The 21,406-nt window shown below is 46.1% G+C and overlaps 1 protein-coding gene across 2 annotated transcripts in view; it reads left to right on the forward strand.

Annotated features, from left to right (window-relative positions):
• The first annotated feature begins 2,024 nt into the window (after window positions 1-2,024).
• Window positions 2,025-21,406, forward strand: part of LOC310902832 (uncharacterized protein) — a 109,598-nt gene continuing 90,216 nt past the window's right edge. Inside the window, exons 1-9 of one of the 2 annotated variants that reach the window (XR_014587029.1) lie at window positions 2,025-3,986; window positions 5,997-6,089; window positions 7,387-7,531; window positions 7,671-7,725; window positions 8,076-9,529; window positions 9,652-9,704; window positions 9,786-9,838; window positions 9,939-9,985; window positions 10,076-10,212. Coding sequence is in view for 1 of the 2 variants with exons in the window: in XM_083844961.1 (XP_083701087.1) it covers window positions 3,863-3,986 (124 nt within the window). In the remaining variant the exon portion in view is untranslated. The remainder of the gene's footprint in view (window positions 3,987-5,996; window positions 6,090-7,386; window positions 7,532-7,670; window positions 7,726-8,075; window positions 9,530-9,651; window positions 9,705-9,785; window positions 9,839-9,938; window positions 9,986-10,075; window positions 10,213-21,406) is intronic. The other variant, XM_083844961.1, reaches the window with a different exon arrangement.

Consider the following 21,406-nt stretch of genomic DNA (forward strand, 5'->3'; position numbering starts at 1 on the left):
ACGTTGTAACACCATGGCCCAGCAGAGAGTTGCAGCAGAGCTTTGTGATCTCATTTCCCAGCCTGGAGTTACAGTGGGATGTTTAACATCATCGCCCAACACAGCATTCCAGCAGGGCCTTGTGAGCTCACGGCCCGAAAGAGTCGCAGTGGTGGCTTGTAACATCGTGGCTCAGTACTGTAGTCCTAAAGCTAGGAAAAAACAAGAAAACCTTGAAGAAAATAGGGAGGCCTGTAGCTTGTGTAGTCTTTCTATAGCTTGTGTAGTCTTTTAGATGAAAGAAAGAGACAGGTAGCCTTGAGCTAGCAGAAGCAAGGAAGATAAGGAAGAAAAGGTAAAAAACAAGGAGAAAAATAGCTCCAGACTGACGTATAGTAACCTTTTGCTCATAAAGGGTCATTAACATATTAAAAATCACACCCATCAAAATGCTAATGTATGCTAATGTGGGATTTGGTGTTCCTCTGTAATGCACAAACTCAGTAGTGATAAGTTAGGTGAGCTGTAATGTAATAGCCAATCAAAAGTAGCCAAAGAGAGAGTTTTCACAAGTTTGCTGTGTATAAATTATGGTGATTTGAGTCAGAGGTGTGCTTATTTCACGAAAGATCACCAAGCATTTGACTCTGCAGAGTTATATAATTAATTATTTGATTAAAAGACCTTCGTGTGGATTCTGAATTTGTGCTTATTGGCACAGTGCACTGGGCACGAACCTATGGACAACAGTTTTGGCAACCCAGATGGGACCCCTAAATTAGCCTTGCCTGGTCTATCTCAACAGCATCGGCATTGGAGGGGAGCATGCCAGAGACCAAACGCACACTGGTGATTTTCTCACGGTCTGGCCTTGACCCTCCAAGAGTCCAGACCCGGCAGGTGGTACAACAGCGCAACACTCTGAGGAATACACCGAGTGTCTGGGGATCAAAGGGAGTCACTGGACTGGTGAGTATGATTCATATCTTCCTATAGGTATACAGAGAGCAGATTGTCAGCCTCACATGTAGATGCTGTGATTTAGCAAGAACAGGAAACTGTTTTGTGAGCTATTGGAATAAAGTTAAGCGATAGCAGCTGCTAGAGGAAATGGGAAGCAGTCAGTCCATACACCCCCCTCCCCCCCCTTTTCCCACCGGGATGTATCCTCAGCAATTGGTTTAAATTTGCTGGTGATTATTTGATAAAAGATAAAATGAGGCTCTATTGTAATCAGGAGTGGACTCAGTACAAATTAGATAGTGGAGAACAAGTGGCCAGAAAACAGATCCTTTAAGTATGATACCGTATGGCAATTGTTGTTATTTTGCCAGCAGGAAGGAAAATGGGATGAAGTGATGTATGTTAGCACTTTCATGTCACTGTATCGGGACTTGCAAAGTCAGACGGAGTGTGGATTGCGGGGAGATCGTGTTATGTTATGCGCTGAAAAGAAAGGGAAAAAAGAGAATGATAACCCCCCTAAAATTTATCTTAACTTAATTTTATCTTTATCTTAACTTAATGTTTTTAAGATCACCAAGCGCCTGACTCTGCAGAGTTATATAATTCATTATTTGATTAAAAGACATTCGTGTGGATTCTGACTCTGTGCTTATTGGTAAGGCGCACCAGGCACAAACCTACGGACAACACTGAGGCAACCCAAACACCTCCCTAGGACACACAAACACCTCCATGAGGCACCCAAGCATCTCACCAGGAGAGCCAAGCATCTGCCTGGAGGACCAACACACTTCCTGACAGAACTCAAGCATTTCACTGCAGCACCAAAGCATTTCCCCTGGGAACCCAAGCACCTCCTGAGGCACCCATTCATCTCCCCAGGTGCTTAGTGTCTGGCTGTCACCAAGCGTAGTTATGTGTTGGAAGGGATCTTAAAAATTATCAAACACAACCCCCCCCCCCCGCCATACTCAGGGATTCCACCCACTAGATCAGGTTAGGCAAGGCCCCATACAGCCTTGCCTTGAATACTTCCAGGGACTGGGCATCCAAAACTGTTCTTGGTAACCTGTTCCTCAGCCTTACTATCCTTACTGTGAAGAATTTCCTCCGAATATGTAATCTAAAGGAATCCTCGACTAGTTTAAGAACATGTCCAAGAAGATGCTTGGGTGCTCCAGCATGGTGCTTGCATGCCCTGGGGAGATGCTTCAGTGCTCAAAAGGGGAGATTGGGATATGCTTGGGAACTCCAAAGAGGTGCTTGGGTGCCCTGGGGTGATGCTTTGGTGCTCCACGGAAGTGCTTAGCTTCACCAGGGAACTGCTTCAGTGCCCTGTGGAGATGCTGAAGTGCTCTGGGAGATGCCGGAGATCCCTGGGAAATGCCTGATTGCTATTTCCAGCAGCAACTGTGTCTGGATTCTCTAGATTTCTGAAAATGACGGATCATACTCAGTCCTGGGAAGGAACAGATTTTGAAGTTGAGCTCCCTACACATAATCCTGGCTACAATATACTGTGTTATCAAAGGTGCCTTTTAAACAACATTGATAGAAACTCAGGGGGCAATAGTACTGACCCTGGTTGTGGAAATATTATCCATGAAGTAGGGAATAATCCATACTGTACCTGGTAGCTACGGGAATGCTAATATACATAATGCAAACCAGATAGATACAACAGGAGAATCCTGTAACCGGATGGTCAGTCCCAAATGGCAAGGGGTGGTACTGACTATGTGGCAATCAAGCCAGGAAGGTGTTGCCCCTAGGATGGAAGGGAGCTTGCACCCTGGGGGCAATAATTCCAAATGTAACTATTACTGAAGACCCGCAAAGCCAAAGCCCCCCTGAGACCCTACACAGAATGAAAATGAATCCAGATGATCCTCTAGTAAAAAGAAACACAGGGCATTTTGTGGTTTTGCAAGGTGGTTTTTACCTTGGTTGGTGCGAGTGAATTAGAAAAAGCTACTGTAAATATCTCAGCTCTAATTGAAGAACTAGAAAATAACACTCTGAGTGCAGTCCGGGCACTAAAAAAGGAGGTAACAAGTTTGTCAAAAATAGTACTCCAGAACTGAACAGTACTAGATTTATTACTAGCCTCACAAGGAGGAGCATGCAATTAATGTGTGTAATTAATGCTGGCTGCTGCATACATGTAGATCAAATGGGACAAATTTGACTGATCTCAAAAACATTTGGGAAAAAAACAAACAAGACCCTACATAGAGCGGCCGAAGATGACACTTCCTGGGGATTTAGAAACAGTTGGGAGAAACTAACTTCTGATTTGTGGAAGAACTCTATAACTCAAAGCAAATAAGTTATAAAGTAGGTTATGTGGTTTATGTCGGTGCCGAGCACATGCGGGATAGCTCCCAAAGGCATGCGTGCCCCAACGCAGCATCTTGCCTTGGTTATATGCAGTAAAGAGTTACATATGCATGAAGTTTCCCAATACGCCTATACATATTCATAACCTATCCCCGCTTTGTATTAAAATTAGCTCCAAGAAGTTATTTCCATAAACTCCTCCCATCTGCGCCTGCGCAGTGCCTTCTGGTGGTGGTCGCTGGGGGGTTGTGGGGATGAAGTCCAATAACTCCTCTTCATCACCACTAGTTGACCCCCTGCCTTTGTACAGACTCAGCTGCTCCTTGGCTCTTGTCCAAACCACAAGGTCCATCTCAGCTGGTTTTTGAGACAGGTTCTCCATTTTTATCAGGAAACACCTTCCGTGAGGGGCCCCAAGACCCCTTGTTTCGGTTAATTTGCACAGTAGTAAGCAAAGACATTCAGCAACATCTATTTTTAATGCGATTACGCAAGCCCCCATTCTTCTACCCCTGGCTTCAACAAAGCAGGGATTTGGCCCTGGGGTGTCAGGGCTGGGAGCGCCTTGCCCCGCAGCATGCCGGGAGTTGCGGTCTTTGGGCTCCGGGCTTCCTGTCGGCCACGTTGGCTTCTGCGGTATGCTGGGAAATGTCGTTCCGCGCTGCCGCTCGGCTTTCAAGCCGGGAGCAACACGGAGACAGGTAGGAAGGGCAGTTGTTTCCTCCGCACCAGTGGACCGGGGTGCCTCTTTTTGCCGCTTCCGTGTGGTTTTCCGCGCGGATCCCACTGCTTCTGTTAACGAGAAAACCTTTTGAGAAGCCGTGCCTGCTTCCACGCGTGCGCGGAGTCAGCTGGCGAAAAAGCAGTACCTCCGGCGGGGGGGGGGCGGCGCGCATGCGCAGTAGTGGTGCGTCGCCCTATGCCGCCACCTGCTGCTGGGAACGTGGCACTGCAGGCGGAGCGGCTGGGGCAGGGAAAGCCCCGGGCGGGGGGTGGGGAGGGGCGTCGGGCCGCAGGTCAGGAAGCCGGGGGCTGGCTCCGGGCCATCCGCAGCGTCAGGTGACCTGAGGGTCTTGCCCCACAGCATGCTGGGAGTCGTGGTCTTGGGGTTTTGAGCTTCCTGTCGGCCATGTTGGTTTCCACGGCATGCCGGGAAATGTAGTTTTTCACGTTGCTGCTCAGCTTCCTAGCTGGGAAGGGCACGTTGCTCAGGGCAGTTATTTCCTCCCCAAGATGATGCGGGGTGCGTTTTTCTGCCGTTTGCATTTGTGGTTTTCCACGCGGTTCGCACTGCTTCTGTTACTGAGAAAACGGTTTGGGAAGCTGTGTCAGCCGTTCTCAGGATGAGGGTGGTAGCGCCCTCTGCCACCCACCTGCTGGTGAAAAAAATCAGTAACGCACTCAGAGCCATGTAGGACCTCTCAGAATCACAGAATCATCTAGGTTGGAAGAGACCTCCAAGATCACCCAGTCCAACCTCTGACCTAACACTAACAAGTCGTCCACTAAACCATATCACTAAGCTCTACATCTAAACGTCTTTTAAAGATCTCCAGGGATGGTGACTCAACCACTTCCCTGGGCAGCCCATTCCAATGCCTAACAACCCTTCCAGTAAAGTTCTTCCTAATATCCAACCTAAACCTCCCCTGGCACAGCTTTAGCCCATTCCCCCTCGTCCTGTCACCAGGCATGTGGGAGAATAGGCCAACCCCCACCTTGCTACAGCCTCCTTTAAGGTACCTGTAGAGTGCGATAAGGTTGCCCCTCAGCCGCTCCTCGTAAGACTTGTTCTCCAGACCCCTCACCAGCTTTGTTGCCCTTCTCTGGACTCACTTGAGCACCTCCACGTCCTTCTTGTAGTGAGGGGCCCAAAACTGAACACAGAACTCAAGGTGTGGCCTCACCAGAGCCAAGTACAGGGGGACAATCACTTACCTAGCGCTGCTGGCCACACTGTTTCTTCTCAGAGATAAGAAGCCTTCAATGCATGGGGACTACTAAACTCATGCGCCAAGCCCACGAGACAAATGTCCATGGCACGAAGATCAAGGACGACTTCTCAGAGATAAGCAGCTTTCCCTTTGTTTCCCCGTCCTCTTAGGAGCCCTCTTTACGATGCTTGTACACGCTTCAGGCTCACAACACTCATTTTCTTCTCTACTTAGTATTCCTAGTCCCTGCCTAACTCCCCCCCCCCCCCCCCATACTTTCCAAGGACCTACGTGCTCTGCTCAGGTCCCTCCTGAGGTCCTACAAATCTTTTAAATCTTCTTAGTGACCTTTCCAGCTTGTACTGTGCCACTGTTTTTTCCCTGCTCCTTTTGAGAATGTCTGTACCCTTCTCAGACCTTAATTGGGTTGGCTTTTTTGGACCCATCTGCATAGCCTTTTGTGTTTTAGATAGTCTACTAAGGTATGTTACTTCTCCTGTGAGTTATTTTACTACATTGAATTGCTTTTTTCTGTTACACTCCTAGATTATTTCTATCTATGTAAAGAAAGGTTTCAGCTAATTACAGTCAAAAAAAGTTTTAGCTACCTACTTGGTCGTATAGTCATTTCAATAATCAGAACTGAAGCAAAAGCACAGGAATTGTTGTTTCTAGCAACACTCCACACACCGTTGAGCTAAGCCAAATAAAAAATGCAGCTGCTGCTCCTCCTGCTCTCTTTATCCCTTCCTGTGCTTTGCTTCTCCTCTTTCCCAGGTGATTGGGGCAGGGTGCCGGATGGGGCCTAAAGGTATATGAGCTGCAGGTGTCCTATCAGAGAGCTCATTCTGCCTGAGCTGCTCTTTGGGGGTAAGTGCTTTGTTTTTCCTTCAGTCAGTTGCAGGTGTTTTTTTTTTGGGTGGGTCAGAGTCTATGGGTTGATGCGTTTCCAAGTTGAAAGAGATAAGTACATCTATTTAAGGTAACATCTAGTAGGATCATTTAGAGTAAATTAATCTGTATTAGTAGTAGAAGCCTTTATTGCATGCAGCTCTTCTTCAGGTGAGTAATTCTTATAGTAATTCTTATAGTAAAAGTAATTCTTCTCCTGTGTTTTATTCACGATGTTTGTAGCATGCCTTTTTATGTGTGTGTTTGGCCCGGAGCTGTCCTGCCTGGCAATCAGTGATGGTAGCTAACATGGTGGTCCATCAGTGCAATAATACATTGTCCTGACTTTTTTGAGAAAGACATCTGGTCTGTCTCTGGGTGAATACTCAAGCTCTGGGCAAGTACTCAAGGGCAGCTGGCACAGAGTCTTTTTTTCTTTTTTCCAGTAGTAGGTAAGCCTTAGGAGGAACCGGTCAAAGGAAACAGCACTTTCTGGGATATCAAGTTCTTGTTCGGCAGCTTGGTGACCGGTTTGATCTATTTTTCAGATGTAGAGGCAAGTGGACTGCTGTTTTGAAATCATAAAATTAAAAACATGAAGTTTGTCAAACGTGGCAGTGCCTGTTTACAGTCTGTTTATTGCTTTTGCCAGTGGTAGATAACACTTATAAGGAATCAGTCAAAGGAAAGAGCGCCTTCTAAAACTATGAAGCTCTGCGTTGGCAACTCGGTGACTGGCTTGACCTACTGTCCAGCTCCAGAGGGAGGCGAACCCCTGTTTTGAAATTAAAAGAAATAAAAAATAAAACTACGGTGCTGCTCTATGGCACCCAGAGGGCTGCCCCTCTACGGTGCCCAGAGGACTGCTGCTCTGCGTGGCAGTTAAAAGAATCTGATTTGGAGATAGAGAGCAGCAGAGGTAAAGCAGCTGGGAAGAGCTAGGTATTGCAGTAGGTAGGCTGTGGCTATGAGGTGCCTCAGGGTGTGCTTTTTGTCTGTGCTTACCCCTGCCGGGGCTGCTGTGCATTCATGGTCTTCTGGCATTTGTGGACCTGAGGGGTTTTGTTTTTTTCTGGTCTATGTGTTTGAGTTCTCTGCAAGGAGCTGTACTGTTTGCGTGTCCATCACAGACATGACCTTGTCTCTATTTCTTGTAGCCCAGGTCATAGGCATGGACTAAGCTGGAAAGTTGAGTGAGGCACGAGGGTGAGTGGATGGCAGTGTGGGCCCTGAGTTGGTTGGTGGATTCTGCTAGTCTGTTTTGCCTGTTGGGCAGGCTTGGCAAGCACTTGTGACAGCAGAATACATCTCCTGCCACATTCCTGAGGAGCGCCAGACGTCAGCGGGTCCAGTTCCTGAAATGCTGGAGATGCTCGGAGTGCAAGAGGAGCAGAGTATGATGCATCTCTTTGGGACGTTAGGTGAGCGAAGCGGTGGTACTGGGTTGGGGGATGTGGGTCTGGGGCTTCTTGGCTGTTGGGAGAGGGGAGGAAAGAAGAGGAGTGGGTATAGGCTTTTGTGGATAGTCCATGTTTGTCTGTTCTTTCTCCTTGGTCTAAGCCACGTGACCTTGGCTCGGCACAGCAAATGGAAGTCCTAAGCCTGGATTGGGAAGGTGAGTGGAGAAAAGTTGAAAAATCGGCACTGTTTTTGGTTTGGTAGTCCATTGGTCCACCTCTGGGTGACTCCTCTTTTCCAGGGACAAAGAAAATACTGGGAACATCCTAGTTGGCCTCTGTGGTCCACACTGAGGATGGATTCTGAGCCCTGAGAATTAAGTCCAGGGACAAATACTGTGTGTTGGGGGGTGGCTGGCAGGGGGAGGCGGGGAGTTGTCTAGTGGTTGTCTATCTGACTTCAGTAGCAGAGCAGATCAGTTGACTACTGTTCTCTTTCTGAGGAGAGTGTTGCATTGGAAGAAGTTTGGCTGGCATGCTGGTGCCTGATGGCACTTTATTTCTGCAGGTGAAGAGGAGCCTCGTGCCTGAAGCAATGTCCTGGCTAGCCTTTGTGTTCCGTTTTGAGGATGGAACATGCCTCCCAGCATTCCCAAGCTAAGTTGGGGGGCAAGTGCTATGTCTGGGTTGGGGTTGTGAATGGACACATAGGGCGAGGGTCTGTGCTTCTAAGTCATTGCAGCAGATAGGGCCTTTCAGGATTGATCATGGTCAGGCAGAGAGAGGGTATGTGTGGGGGGTCCTGTCAGGTATTGCTTGAGCATGTGCCAGGCAGAGCAGTTCCAGCTTGGTGTCTGTGTTCTGTGTTGTCTGTGCTGTGCTGTTGCTCTTGGTGCTCGGCAGGCCCTGGGGAAGCCATCCTGAGGGTACTGAACACTTGACCTCATTGGAGTAATGCTGATGCTCAACCAGAAGCTGAGCACCTCTTGTCTTGCAGTGGGAGCTTAAAGAGATCATTTCTTCTGTGCATTAATTTTTTTGTATCAAATGTTTCCTGATATGATCATCATATGTTACGTGTTCCTCAGGTCTTGATATCCTCGTTGCCTTGTTCTGCTGGACAGACTAGATAGGCAACTTAGTAGCTACACTGAAGGTCCTGAATACTTGTTTCATCATGGTAGGGCTGATCTGAGCGCTTCTTATCTTGCAGTTGCAGCTTAAAGCGCAGATGCATTTCGGGTCTTCTGCATCATATTCAGTTTCAGATCGTGTCTGTTTCTATCCTCGCTGTTGCAGAAGTCATCTGGGCCTCATCAGGAGCTCTGGCTTGGGAATTCATTTCCAAAGCGTTTTTCTTATGGGGTTTGCACTCCCCATCCTTCCGGTCTCTTGTCTTTAAATGCAGGCATAAATGCCTCCATCATCCCAGTTCTGGCGGTCGCTTTCAGTTGCAGGTCATGGCATTTGAGTCTGTCCCTGGGGCTGCCGCAGATCATCTGTTCTGACTCCCTGTCGCTGTAGGGCTTCCCTCTGGGAGTCATCATGCTGCTACCTGGTGTTCTCCTGTGTTTTGTTCGTAACGTTTGTAGCGTGCCTGTGTGTGTGTGTGTGTGTGTGTGTTTGGCCTGGAGCTGTCCTGCCTGGCAGTTAGTGATGGTAGCTAACGTGGCGGTCCATCGGTGTACTAATACATTGTCTGGACTGTTTTGGCAAAGACATCCGGTCTGCCTCTGGGCATGTACTCAAGGGCAGCTGGCACAGAGTCATCTCTGTGGTGTTTGGCAGATGTGGAGGGGGAGACTTGAGCTGCTTGCAAGCAGCTGTTTGCATAGTGTTTGAATAGTGTTAGAGGAGAGGTCTGTTGAATCTTGAAAGCTTGCAGATGTGGACTGTTTCTTTTTCTGCCAGCCTTAGATAAACCTTAGGAGGAATCGGTCCAAGGAAAGCGCGCCTTCTGGAACTGTCAAGCTCTTGTTTGGCAGCTCGGTGACTGGCTTGGCCTAGTTCTGAGGTGCCGAGGCAAGTTGTCTGCTGCTCTGAAGTGATAAAAATAAAAATGGGGTCCCTTGTGTTGTTTAGGGATGGGTGCTAATGCTGACAGCTGAATGGTTATCTTCTGACTGTGTTTTCATTTGTTAAAGCTGAAATGCAGTGTACAACCTGGGACGTCGCACCCAGAGCTGCCTCTGGCTAGGTGAGTGATGAACAGATGGAGCAGTTATTTTTGAGTTGCAGTTCTCACTGTCATTCTAAGTGTCCATTCTTTCTCTTTTAGAGGTGTTGTAGCTGGCTTAAGAGGGCAGATGGAAGCATCTGCCTCAGGGGCAGGTGAGTGGGCAGAGGTAAGGCAGCACATGAGAGTAACTGTCCTAGCTGTGCTGCAGCTTTGGATGCTGCCTCGGCCTACGCTTTTTTTCCTCTTTTGCAGGTGTCTCACACAGGCTCAGAGGAGTAAACTGCACTCTGAAGAGCTGTGTAAGAAGGGGGTCTGGTCATGAGCTTGGCTGGAGCGGAATGGCCAAGTAGTGCAAGGTGACTATGAAGGGTCTCCATCTTGTTTTGCAGGTGCCATGGCAGGCTCTCCACAGAAGTGGCTGAGGATTTGAGATGAGGCTAGAGAGCAACAAGGAGCTGCATGTGCAGTGATGGTTTCCAAGCGCTGCGCTTGCTTTCTCTTCCGTTTATCAGGTGCCACAGGCAAGGTGGGTTGTAACATCAGTCTTTAGAATTGGAGCAAAGCAGGTCACTTGAATGCTGTGTTGTTCCTGAGGAAAGGTGTTGTAGAGGAAAAAGGTTGTCTGGCGTGGCAGTTCCTGATGGCGGTCTTCTGTAGGTAAAGAGGTGCCTGGAGCCTCATCTCATGTAGCCTGCGCATGCCTTGAGCATGAAGCCTGCTTTCCAGCAGTTTCTAAAGCTGAGTTTGACCTGAAATGCCCTGTCTGTGTCTTGGGTGGGGTTGTACCTTGGGGTTTGTGTGTGATATGTGCATGGGGATGGCTTTTAAATCAGTGCAGCAGAGGACCAGGATCCAGTAACAACTGGGTAAAGAGGCCCCAGGTTCATCCTTTTCAGCCTAGCATGTGCCAGGCAGGGCAGTTCCAGCATGTGTTCTATGGTGTATGTTTGTTTCTGTGTACTATAGTATCCATTTATCAGGTCTTGTTCCCATACTTCTTGGCTTCTGCAGTGCTTGCTGAGCACCATATCATGGGTCTTAAATGGATTGTCTTGTTGGCATGGGACTAGTAATGAAGTGTTTCTTGTCTTCCATTGGGACTTAAAAAGGCTGATCTCTTTCAAGAGCTTGATGTTGTCTACATTTCTTGATGGTAGCCATCATGGCCTCAGTCTTGGGCTTGTGTGTCTTCATATACAGTTTAGGAGCCTGCCTCTATGTGGTTTGGGGTCCTGGTTCTGTGGTTTTGGACTAATGTTTCTGGTTTGGGGGGGAGTGTGGGTGGTGTGCTGCCGGCCCGGCCCGCTGCTGTGTGCTGCCAGCGCAAGGTGGGCTGTGACATTAGTCTTTAGAATTGGAGCAAAGCAGGTCACTTGAATGCTGCAGGGCATCTGAGAACAGTGTTTTAGCAGAAAAAGTTTGTCTGGTGTGGCGGTGCCTGATGGCAGTGTGCTTCTGCAGGTGAAGAGGTGCCTGAAGCCCCATCCTGTCTAGCCCGTGCACACCTTGCTGAGGATGAAACCCGCTTTCCAGTAATCCAGAAAGCCAAGCAGTGTCTCAGCCTTGAGCATCTGGGGCCTGTGCCTGGGCTTTTGGGCCTGTCTGTAATGTTTGGCACCTGCATTAATACTTTTTTGGCCTTTATTTAGTGTTTGGGGCCTGTCTGGAGCCACTGGGGCCTTTGTCATGGGTTTTGGGGCCTGTCTGTAGAGTTCAGGGCCTGTGTTCAGGTTTTTGGGGCTTGCATCTTGGGGGGGGGGGGGAGGCTGAAAAGCTAAAAAACTTTAAGTCTGTTATACCCATTCCTTTTCTTCTTCAGTAGCTATCATTTGTGTATTGCAAGTGTCCCCTTTTCCTGAAGGGGTCGTTCAAGCTTCAACATCACAGGCTAGTTGTTTCCCGAATATGGTGGGGCTATTCTTGAACCCCCGTGGTAACACAGTCCAAGTAAGCTGAGTTTTTCATCCTCCATTAGGATTTTCCCATTCAAAGGCAAAGAGTTTCTGGCTTTCAGTTGCCACGGGCAGGCAGAAAAAGGCATCCTTTCAATCTAGTATCGTGAAACAAACTTGTCTGTTTTCTAATTTTTGTCAAAAGGTTATTTCCATTTTTCCTTGTTCACAAGAAACTTTTGCATCCAGTTTTTCCAGCAAGTCCCTACCTAAGAAGGACCTTGGCAAACTGGGTAAGTACAAAAATTGATGAATTCCAATCATTTTTCCCAATTTAAATTTCAAGCATTGCAAATAAAAATGCCTTTTCCTGTTTCCATGACAACTGTCTCGGACCCATCATCATCACTCTGTCCCAGAGGGCTCACACCCGTGATTTTGAGATCTCTGCCTTGGGTTGAGGCAGAACTAGTAATATTAGTAATATTCCTACATCCTCTTTCCCTGCTCATTCAACTTCAAACAGCTCTGTTAAATACTGCATGCCACACCTTTAACACCTTCAACAACCCTTTTAACACTTCTTTTATCTTTCTCTAGGCTGTACTTTTCTAATGCCAACACCAAAGGCTCAGTCAGGGGCCAACTTAATTCCATACCTTTTCCCTCCAAGATGCTGAAACAACATATCGGTATACAACATTTCATCCTATTTTCCTTCTCTCCTCCAAAGCAACATTAATTGCAAGATAGTGTTACAGTCGATTGATCCATGAAGTGGCCATTTAGCTTATATAGTGGCCACCACTGATTGCAATGCTTAATGAAAGTCCTCTTGCTTTCTGTGCCCCGACTTCTAACAATATCCTTCCAATATGCCACCATGTACTCAAGGAGGCTTTCTTTAAAACATCTTTGTTTTGGGTATTACTCATTTCCGTGATTTCCCATTTATTTATTTATTATTGTTCCTTATTAGTTACTGTCTCTTGTTTCACTTTCCCTGCAAACCTTTTTATTGCAGGCTTTTATTATCTTTTCCTAATCTTCTTCCCAAATGTCCCAGTTCCCTGGGATTAAACTCCTCCTTCCACATACAAACTTGACTATTTCAGATTTTAATGAGCCCTATTCCAATCATAAATCCACAGGGCTTTGGGAAAACACCTGAAGTACTCAGCCCTCTGTCTTCTAGACAAACACTACCACCTTTTTCACAAAATTTACATTTCAGCAGGACAATTTCAAGCCAAATGCTAATTTTTCTCATGCACTTTTTTAGTAAGCCCCCACAAAACAAGGAATCACTCCCCCATATCCACCAATATGGGGGTTTAAAAAGGTATTGAGGCCTAAATAAATTTACTCTCCCCCTTCTTACCAAATTCCAAGCACTCAAGCCCGAACCACCAACGAAGTGACACTCTGTTCTACGGCTTTGATAATCAGTCCAGCCCCACCCCCCAATACTTGGGAAACTGACCAAACACCACAGCGAATATACCAAAACTTCTAAACTCTTACTCCTTGTTGCACTCAAAACATTTAAGTACAAAAAATAGGATTACAAGATGCACTGCTGGGCCCATATATTGGGTACCACCCATCAACACTTGGATAAAACAGCACTTCTTTTTGGTCTGTCATGCGCTTCGTTTGTCTCTGGCTGTTCCCCTCATGGAGAATACGGAACTGCGGATCAGAACTCTGCACTTGCTTCGCAGCGATGCTGTGTCTCACTCACAGCACAGTCATGCAGTCACACAAAGAGGCCCCTAGCACCACAAATATAACAATAAACAACTGCACAAAATATTCATTCAACCTGTCACGCGCTTCGTTCATCTCTGGCCGCTCTCCTTGTGGAGAATATGGAACCGCGGATTGGAACTCTGCACTTGCTTCGCACGATGCTGTCTCACTCACACAGCACAATCATGCAATCACACAAAGAGGCCCCTTGCACTTCTCATTCATACCACAAGAACATATCACTTAATAAGCAAACTTGTTTGTATCATCTCTGGCCATGTTCCTCGTGGAGTAACTCATTTCACAACAATACATTGTCTCAAACACGTTATAAATGAAGATACAACTCAATCTGAATTTAGTAATATTTATAAAAGGCAAGTAAACAGCGCTGGGTGTGTTGGGAGTCTACGCTCTACCAACACGCACACACAACCATCAAACTTTCTAAATATATAGAACATTGCTTTTACATATTCATAAGAAACCCGAGTACGCCTATACATATGTACAATCAGAAAAGGTATCAATTGAAACATAAACATGGCAAAGTTTTCCGAATTTTGGCAAGTAATTAACAAGCAATCCTTTAAGTCTATTACTATTAATGTCCATGACTGGGGGAGCATAGCTGGAGTTGGTAATCCTGGTTGAAGTGCTCCCATATCTTCCATGACTTCATTATTTTTTCTCAGATCATGTAACAGTCTCCATTTTCCATTCCTTTTCTTGATTACAAACACCGGAGAATTCCAGGGCTAGTCGTGGGAACAATATGTCTCGCTTTAAGTTGTTAAGCAACTCGGCCTTCGGGCCTTATGTATCATATTCCTCCCGGATCGAAGGGAAACAGATCAGTTTCCTTTTCAGGGCCCATAGGGCCTGGATCAAAACGAACGTCCGGGTCACCAGGGGGCGTAACAGCAAAGGCCTGCGATGGCGGTAGCGGCGGGGGGGGGGCGGTGGTGTAGCAGAAGGATCGGTGGACGAGCCCGCAGCTCCCTCTCTATCTGGCAAACCACACGTTTCTGATTGTGGTCAGACATGGCTCTTTAAGGCCTCAGAGATTGCTCGCCAGGTGCCGAGCAATCCCACCGCATCCCCGTCCTCTCTAGTAGCAGAGTCCCACACCTTGACCTCAATTTGGTCCCATGTTTCAGGATCATGAACTGTCTGAATAAGCTGTGAGGTTACCAGGACAGTCTTTGTTTCTAAGGACGTATGATTCCCCATAATGCACAACTGCTTACCTTCGGCCAGCAAGAGACAGTTGTGTGCGTGGGTCTGCTTCTCTCGGCTTGAGCTTCCTTCCAGCTCCAGTGCGCCTATTTCCAGCGACTTTCTATACGAGCTTCTTTGAGCTGTTTGCTGAGTTTGGCTGAACCTATCTTTGTTAGGCAATCAAGGTCCCTGTTCTGTTAGCCCGTCCCTGTTCCTGTTGTTCATGTCCCTGTTTTTCTTCATGTCCCTGTTTGTTTTCTTCAGGTCCCTGTTTGTTTTCTTCAGGTCCCTGTTCGGGTGCCATTTGTGGCATAACGACCACACAGACACCAGGGTTCTTTTAGGATCAGTAACTGCTACTACTTTATTGATGACAGAACTTCATCATATCGTGTTGCATCCCATATTGAGGACAGGCTCCCTTCTTACACTATTCGCCCCACGGCAGTCCTTTTCCACTAACTCTTCATTGGTCAAACAGCTTTGCCTGGCAATCAGCAAACACCCAGCAACTTCTATGCCTTAACGGCTGGAGAACAAGCAACTCCAGACGGCATGGGTCTCCTGAATCACCCTTCTTTGTTCCCTCTAAACTCTTTATATTCCTGATGGCCTCATCGTTAAGAGTCTGATGTTATCACCAACCATGGGGCTTGTCGACCCCCATGGCCACACTCCCACATCTCCCCCTTCTTTATTAATATCAACCATCTTCTCGACACAAATTATTACTCCATATATCACACACATACACTTACACAAATGCTTTCAACATGAGATACCCAGACATCTATAAATAAGACATACAATTATTAACACTCCAATTAATATCCCTCCAGCAGCTGCAAATATTACCCAGGTAACCTTGTCACAATTGTGAGAGGCCCACTTACCCTTCTCCTGCTTCTTATACAGTCATTAGGAGGTCTGTCCTGGCTCCCAAAACTGGGATGCAGCAGTAACCTCGGATTTCCTCGATCTGCTCCCAAGATCGCTAGCGGCTGTTCCATTGGTCAGCAAATCCCCCTTGACCACTCTATCGGTCAGCCTGTAGGGTACCCTCCTCCCTTACGGGGACTATGCTGCGCGCTAGATGTCTCTGAGTGATTTACCAGCTGCCCCAGCCACGTGTACGACTTATAGGCCCTTGCTGGTATGTTACACATACCATTTGTCCACAGTCCAGCAGGTCGTTGTCTGCCCCCGCAGTGAGCAGCCGAGGAGCGAGTTCCTCCATGGAATTGTGCCCGGTGCACGCTAGGATATCCGCGGCGCGGCCACTCCTGTGGGCAGGCAGAGAGCCTCCTGCCTGGCTCGCCAAAATGATTCGTGGAAGAACTCTATAACTCAAAGCAAATAAGTTATAAAGTAGGTATGTGGTTTATTTCGGTGCCAGGCACATGTGGGATAGCTCCCAAAGGCATGTGCACCCTAACGCAGCAACTTGCTTTGGTTATATGCAGTAAAAAGTTACATATGCATGAAGTTTCCCAATACGCCTATACATATTCATAACCTATCCCCGCTTTGTATTAAAATTAGCTCCAAGAAGTTATTTCCATAAACTCCTCCCATCTGCGCCTGCGCAGTGCCTTCTGGTGGTGGTCACTGGGGGGTTGTGGGGATGAAGTCCAATAACTCCTCTTCATCACCACTAGTTGACCCCCTGCCTTTGTACAGACTCAGCTGCTCCTTGGCTCTTGTCCAAACCACAAGGTCCATCTCAGCTGGTTTTTGAGACAGGTTCTCCATTTTTGTCAGGAAACATCTTCTGTGAGGGGTCCCAAGACTCCTTGTTTCAGTTACTTTGCACAGTAGTAAGCAAAGACACTCAGCAATATCTATTTTAAAGCGATTAAGCAAGCCCCATTCTTTCATTCCTGGCTTTAATAATTGCGATTGTTTTATTTAGAAATCATTAATACGATTAAGCAAGCCCCCATTCTTCTATCCCTGGCTTCATTAGGGGGTTGATATTAAGGATTAGGGTTGTCGTTAGAGTTGTTAAGGTTAAGGGGAATAAGGATTTTAGGATAAAGAGATCAAGGTTGTGGGAATAAAAATGTTGTTTTTGCACAGAGTTACATTGTTTAGAGGGAAGGAATGTGGTATTGAGATATGCTTGCACTGATAAGAAAGTTTAACAGAGACCTTGGAAAATGCAGACAATCAGAATCCTTAGAGCAATTAGGTGGAAATCATGGTGTAAGAAACATTACCACCTCAAAGAGTAAAAAAGTCGAAAGAAATTTGACTTATAACAGGCCAGCAACTGAAAGCCATGTATTGTCTGTGAAGTACCGGATAGATTGTGAACCTGGAATACCCAGTCAATGGGGAAACGGGAGGGTCCTGGTTGTCAAGGAAAAAAAAATATATATATATATATATATATATACACTGTGTTATGGAACTAGTAGGCGCACTCCTGCTTGTGGGACGCACGCCATTGCAATCGAGAATAAAAATGCTTTACTGAGATCCTTGCCTGAGCCTATGTTATTGGCTACAGAGTGTTTCTCAAAAGGTGTTAGGGTTTTAAGGTTTCAGGACTAGGGCACTAGGGTTTGGTTTCAGGGTTAGGGTTTTCAGGATTTAGGGTTAGGATTTTAAGGTTTTTAGGGTTGGAGTTGAAACGATTAGGGTTTTAAGGGTTTGGGGATTAGCATGTTAGGGTTTTAGGGTTTTTTTGGGTTTTGGTGTTGATAGGGTTTTTAGGGTTAGGGTCTTCGGGTTTTAGGGTTAGGGTCTTCGGGTTTTAGGGTTAGGGTCTTAGTGGCTTTTTTGGTCAGGTATTTAGGGTTAGGGTTTTAAGGTCTTATTTTTTAGGTTAGGATTGTTAGGGTTTTACGGTCTTAAGGGTTAGGGTTTTAGGATTTTACGGTTCTAATTTTTTTGGTTAGAGTTTTTAGGGTTTCAGGGGTTTTGGGCTGTGGGTTTCAGGGGTTTTTGTTGCGGGTTTCAGGGTGTTAAATATTTTTGGGTTACGGTTTTTAGGGTTGGGGCCGGAGGGGAAGGGGCTTTTCTTCATGATTGGGACCAGAGGGGAAGGGGCTTTTCCTCAGGATTGGGGCCGGAGGGGAAGGGCCTTATGTATCTTATGTACCGTGCCCAGGCTAACTTGCTCAGATAGCACAGCTGTCAAGTGATCAGTCATACACCATCTACAGTGAGTCTGGGGGCTGTGGGCAAAATGGTCGTGTATGGAACATACTTCTTCACGTCTGTACTTTTTTACAGGTATACTAAGGCTCACAGAAATATGTATGTTGTTGGTTAAGAACGGCAGAGCTGCTGATGGTTGGCCACAGCAAGTTAGCAAAGCTTTACTTTGGTGTGCCTGTTACCCCTGGGTGACTGTCAGAACAGAGCTCTTCAAATCTGGTGGGACTGCACGCTAGCCAGAGGTTTGCTGAAGCAAGAAAGTCTTGCTCTGAAATGCTTCTCTTTTTTGCCTTTTCCTTCAAAACTCTTATTTTGGTATTTGTTTTTTTGTTGGTTTTTTTTTTTTTTTCAGTCTACTTGCTCATGGAAGCTTTCTATGCTGTTGTTTCATGTTGGGGTTGGAAGAATGACCTTTCAACTGAAAACTGTAGTTCAATGTTCTGTTGCAACTGAAGTACTCGAAGCAGCTATGACCGCCTGCATGCATAGTGACTTGTAGCACTGTCCAATTTTTAACAGGATTTACTTAAGGTAGTGTTCAGTGTTTATAATTTTTGAACAGAACAGAAACCAGAATTACGTTTCCTGTGCAATAGCAGGCCTTTCCTAAAACTTAATTCTGACCATGGTTTCATGACAGTACTGGTTTGAGTGCATCTGTCTTAATTGTTGTTCAATGCATTTGTTTTGTCAGCTGAAGGCAAATTACAAGACACATGCTATGCAAAAACAACATGGCACTTAATTGTTTTAGGTGGTATGTCCAGCTGCTGTCACCGCTGGGGGAAATCGTCCGGGTTTTGGGTAGAACTTTTGAAAAGTCCCAAGACTGCTCCATTTAGGGAGAAATATTTGGTTTACAACTGTCCTTTAATCAAATGCAAACGAGGGCTTCCAGGGATTGTAATAATGTCTCAAGTTGAATTTGGCTCTTTTGCAGCCCATCAAAAGAAGTCGTCCTTGACAAAAACAATATTTTAAATATCTGCTCACAAGCTCTGGAGCCAAAGGGTTGCTATTTCATTTGGCTAAATACCTTCCCAGGAACAAGGCAGACCTGAAGCTGAGCCAAAATAAGCCCTAGCAGATGCTTAGCCTAGAGAACACTAGACTGAACAGCTAAAATTGTTGAAAGAATGGGAAGGACAGCTGGCCAGTTCTGCTCCTGATTTACTGTGTGGGCAAGCCGCATCCCTTCTGTCCCAGTGCTCTGCCAGCTACAGGACCTCTCTTGTCCGCTTGCCACCTCACTTCAGCTTCTAGGGCTTAACCCAGTTCTTGCTGTAGTCAACAACAGACCTTCTTCTGTTCGTGACAGCCGAGGAGTCCAACGTCATCCTTTCCTAATGGACTCTGTTTAGCTTTAATAGTGGGAACTCTTTGTATCAAGAGGTTCTGCTGTGGCTTTTCATTCCTGCTTTTCATAACAAATCTAATACTGGAGCTTGCAATAATAATAATAATAATAATAATAATAATAATAATCAGATGAGATTCAAGAATTGTGGAAGCTGTGCTACTTTTATAATTGAGATTGATCTAATTGGCTACATGGATCTCCTTTCCTTCCCATTTGCTGGTTCTGGCCTTGTCAGTCCTCACAGGATGCTGTCTTGGTGCTCAGATCCGGTGAGAAAGCTACTAACTTTCCTGGTGTGTTTTTTCTTAGTGCAGTGTAGGGGTTTGGGACGCTGAGGCAAGGACAGAGCAGGACTGTGGTGGCCAGCAGCTGGATTGGTTGGGGTAGTTGTAGAAATACAGCCTGATGATGGTATTCTAGGACAGTTTCTCTGAAACTGCAGCTTCAGGACTTGGTCATTTACCAGGTCCTGGCAGTGAGACGAGGTGAGGACAAACAAACCGAACAGCTTTCCTGGGGCACAGAGATGTTTGATCAATAACCAGAACTGTTCAGACTGGAAGCACAGATCTCACCAGGATCTAAGCAGCTAATCGCTGCTCTTCTGGAAGCAGGCAGTCACTCTAGATAGCTTTGTTCGAGTCAAGAAATAGCAAGTGTCAGCGCTCAAGGCGAAAGCTAAATATATGCTAGTTGTGCTTTGTGCTGCAACAGAGGCTGGGACAGATTCTTATCTCACTGACTTTGGGGTATGCCTGGAAGAGATCTTCTGTCTGGTGTAACTGATACCAGGGTGTCTTGTGAAATTGACGTTTTCTGGAGTTTGAGGGGGAGAGGAGTGGTGAGGAAAGAAGGGCAAGTGGCAAGGATACCAAGCCTCTTCAAAAATATCTAAATTCAAAGAAGCAGCTGTTTTTTTGTATGTGTGGCTCTATTTATTTAGACTAGCTTTGGCTCTGGGTTTCTTCCTGAGAAAAAATTCAGAAGGAGCTTTGCCTTAACTGCTCCTGCGAAGCCTTTGCCCATGGAAATCATACAATGTGATTAATGCTCCTTTATATAAACTCCAGCATGTCTGAATCTAAGGTAATCTTCTTCCATAACTGTAACTCCAGGATCACAGAGGAGAATGGTGGTGGGAGAAAGACATGGATTAGTTCAAAATGGGAGTCATTTGCACTTAAAAATAGCCAGTGTATGCTTTGTCAGAAGCATGCTTTTCTCTGACATTGTACAACCAACTAAGAAGAGATTAGTGGCCAAGCTGTACTCATGGTGAACAGGAGATGTCCTTCAGAAGGTGTTGGCTCACGTTGTCTCCAGTATCTTTTGTTGGACAAAGGGGGTCCCAAAGGCACTGAGCTGGGCTTATCGCAATCTGGGTAAATTATTATCCTGATAGTACTCTAATGAGGTGGCATAAGCAGGCAAAGTTCTTGGGAAGTCAGGACCCAGGGGAATACATTGGAAAGCTCAGCTTGACTAAGAATATCTGACTCCTCCTAGAAGTCAGTACTAAGTATGTAGCAGTGCTGGGTTACCAAGAGTGCATCTGAGGAAAGAGCCCTGCCAGAAAACTCTCGTTCCCTGTGTTTCCTAGGGGTCAGTTTAGGCACATCTTGAAGAAGATTGCTGCACTGCAGACTGCTTGGTTTGTATGGCTTGGCTAGGGCTGCTGTTGGGGGACGTTTGAACTTTGGTTTGCTTACTGGTCCAGATCTTGTGAGGTCTGGTGGAAGAGGCTTTCTCTGTCCTATGTTTAAAAAACCTTAGTGGTTTGTGGTAAAAACTGGAGTATTGGCTTCAGCTTTGAGTTAATGAAAGTATAGCAACGTGCCACAGTGTGCAGCAATTGACAGACTATATACTAAGAATTGTTCAGTTCCTGTGGAAGTGGGAATAAACCTCTGATACCTGATATTAAAGAACTCCTACGAGTTTGGCTAAGGCTCTTCATTTAACAGTGCTGGGTCTAATACATAAGTTAGCCATTCAGGTTCCATCTAGCAGAAGCTAGATGTGGTTGCTTTGAGGTAACTACAAGGAACTATATCTTCAGAGAGGGACTTAATATAATCTGAAACCAGCTGTCTCTCTTTCAGGGTAGACAAAGTCACAACAAGAAAGAAATGCTGCTCATGGCATAGAAAATGCCTTGGGGAAAAAAAAAAAAAAAAAAGATGGCTCAAGGAGCAGGCATGTTATTCTCTGTAATGGGATGCACATGTTTTTCCTCTAGTTTCTCTCTGACCTTGTGCAATATTTCAATTCAAAAAAACCTAAATTACTGCGATTAACTTCTTTGGTGTGTTTCGGGGGGTTTTGAGTGC

This window comes from Anser anser, assembly GCF_964211835.1.
Source record: "Anser anser genome assembly, chromosome: 7".
NCBI classification, from domain to species: domain Eukaryota; kingdom Metazoa; phylum Chordata; class Aves; order Anseriformes; family Anatidae; genus Anser; species Anser anser.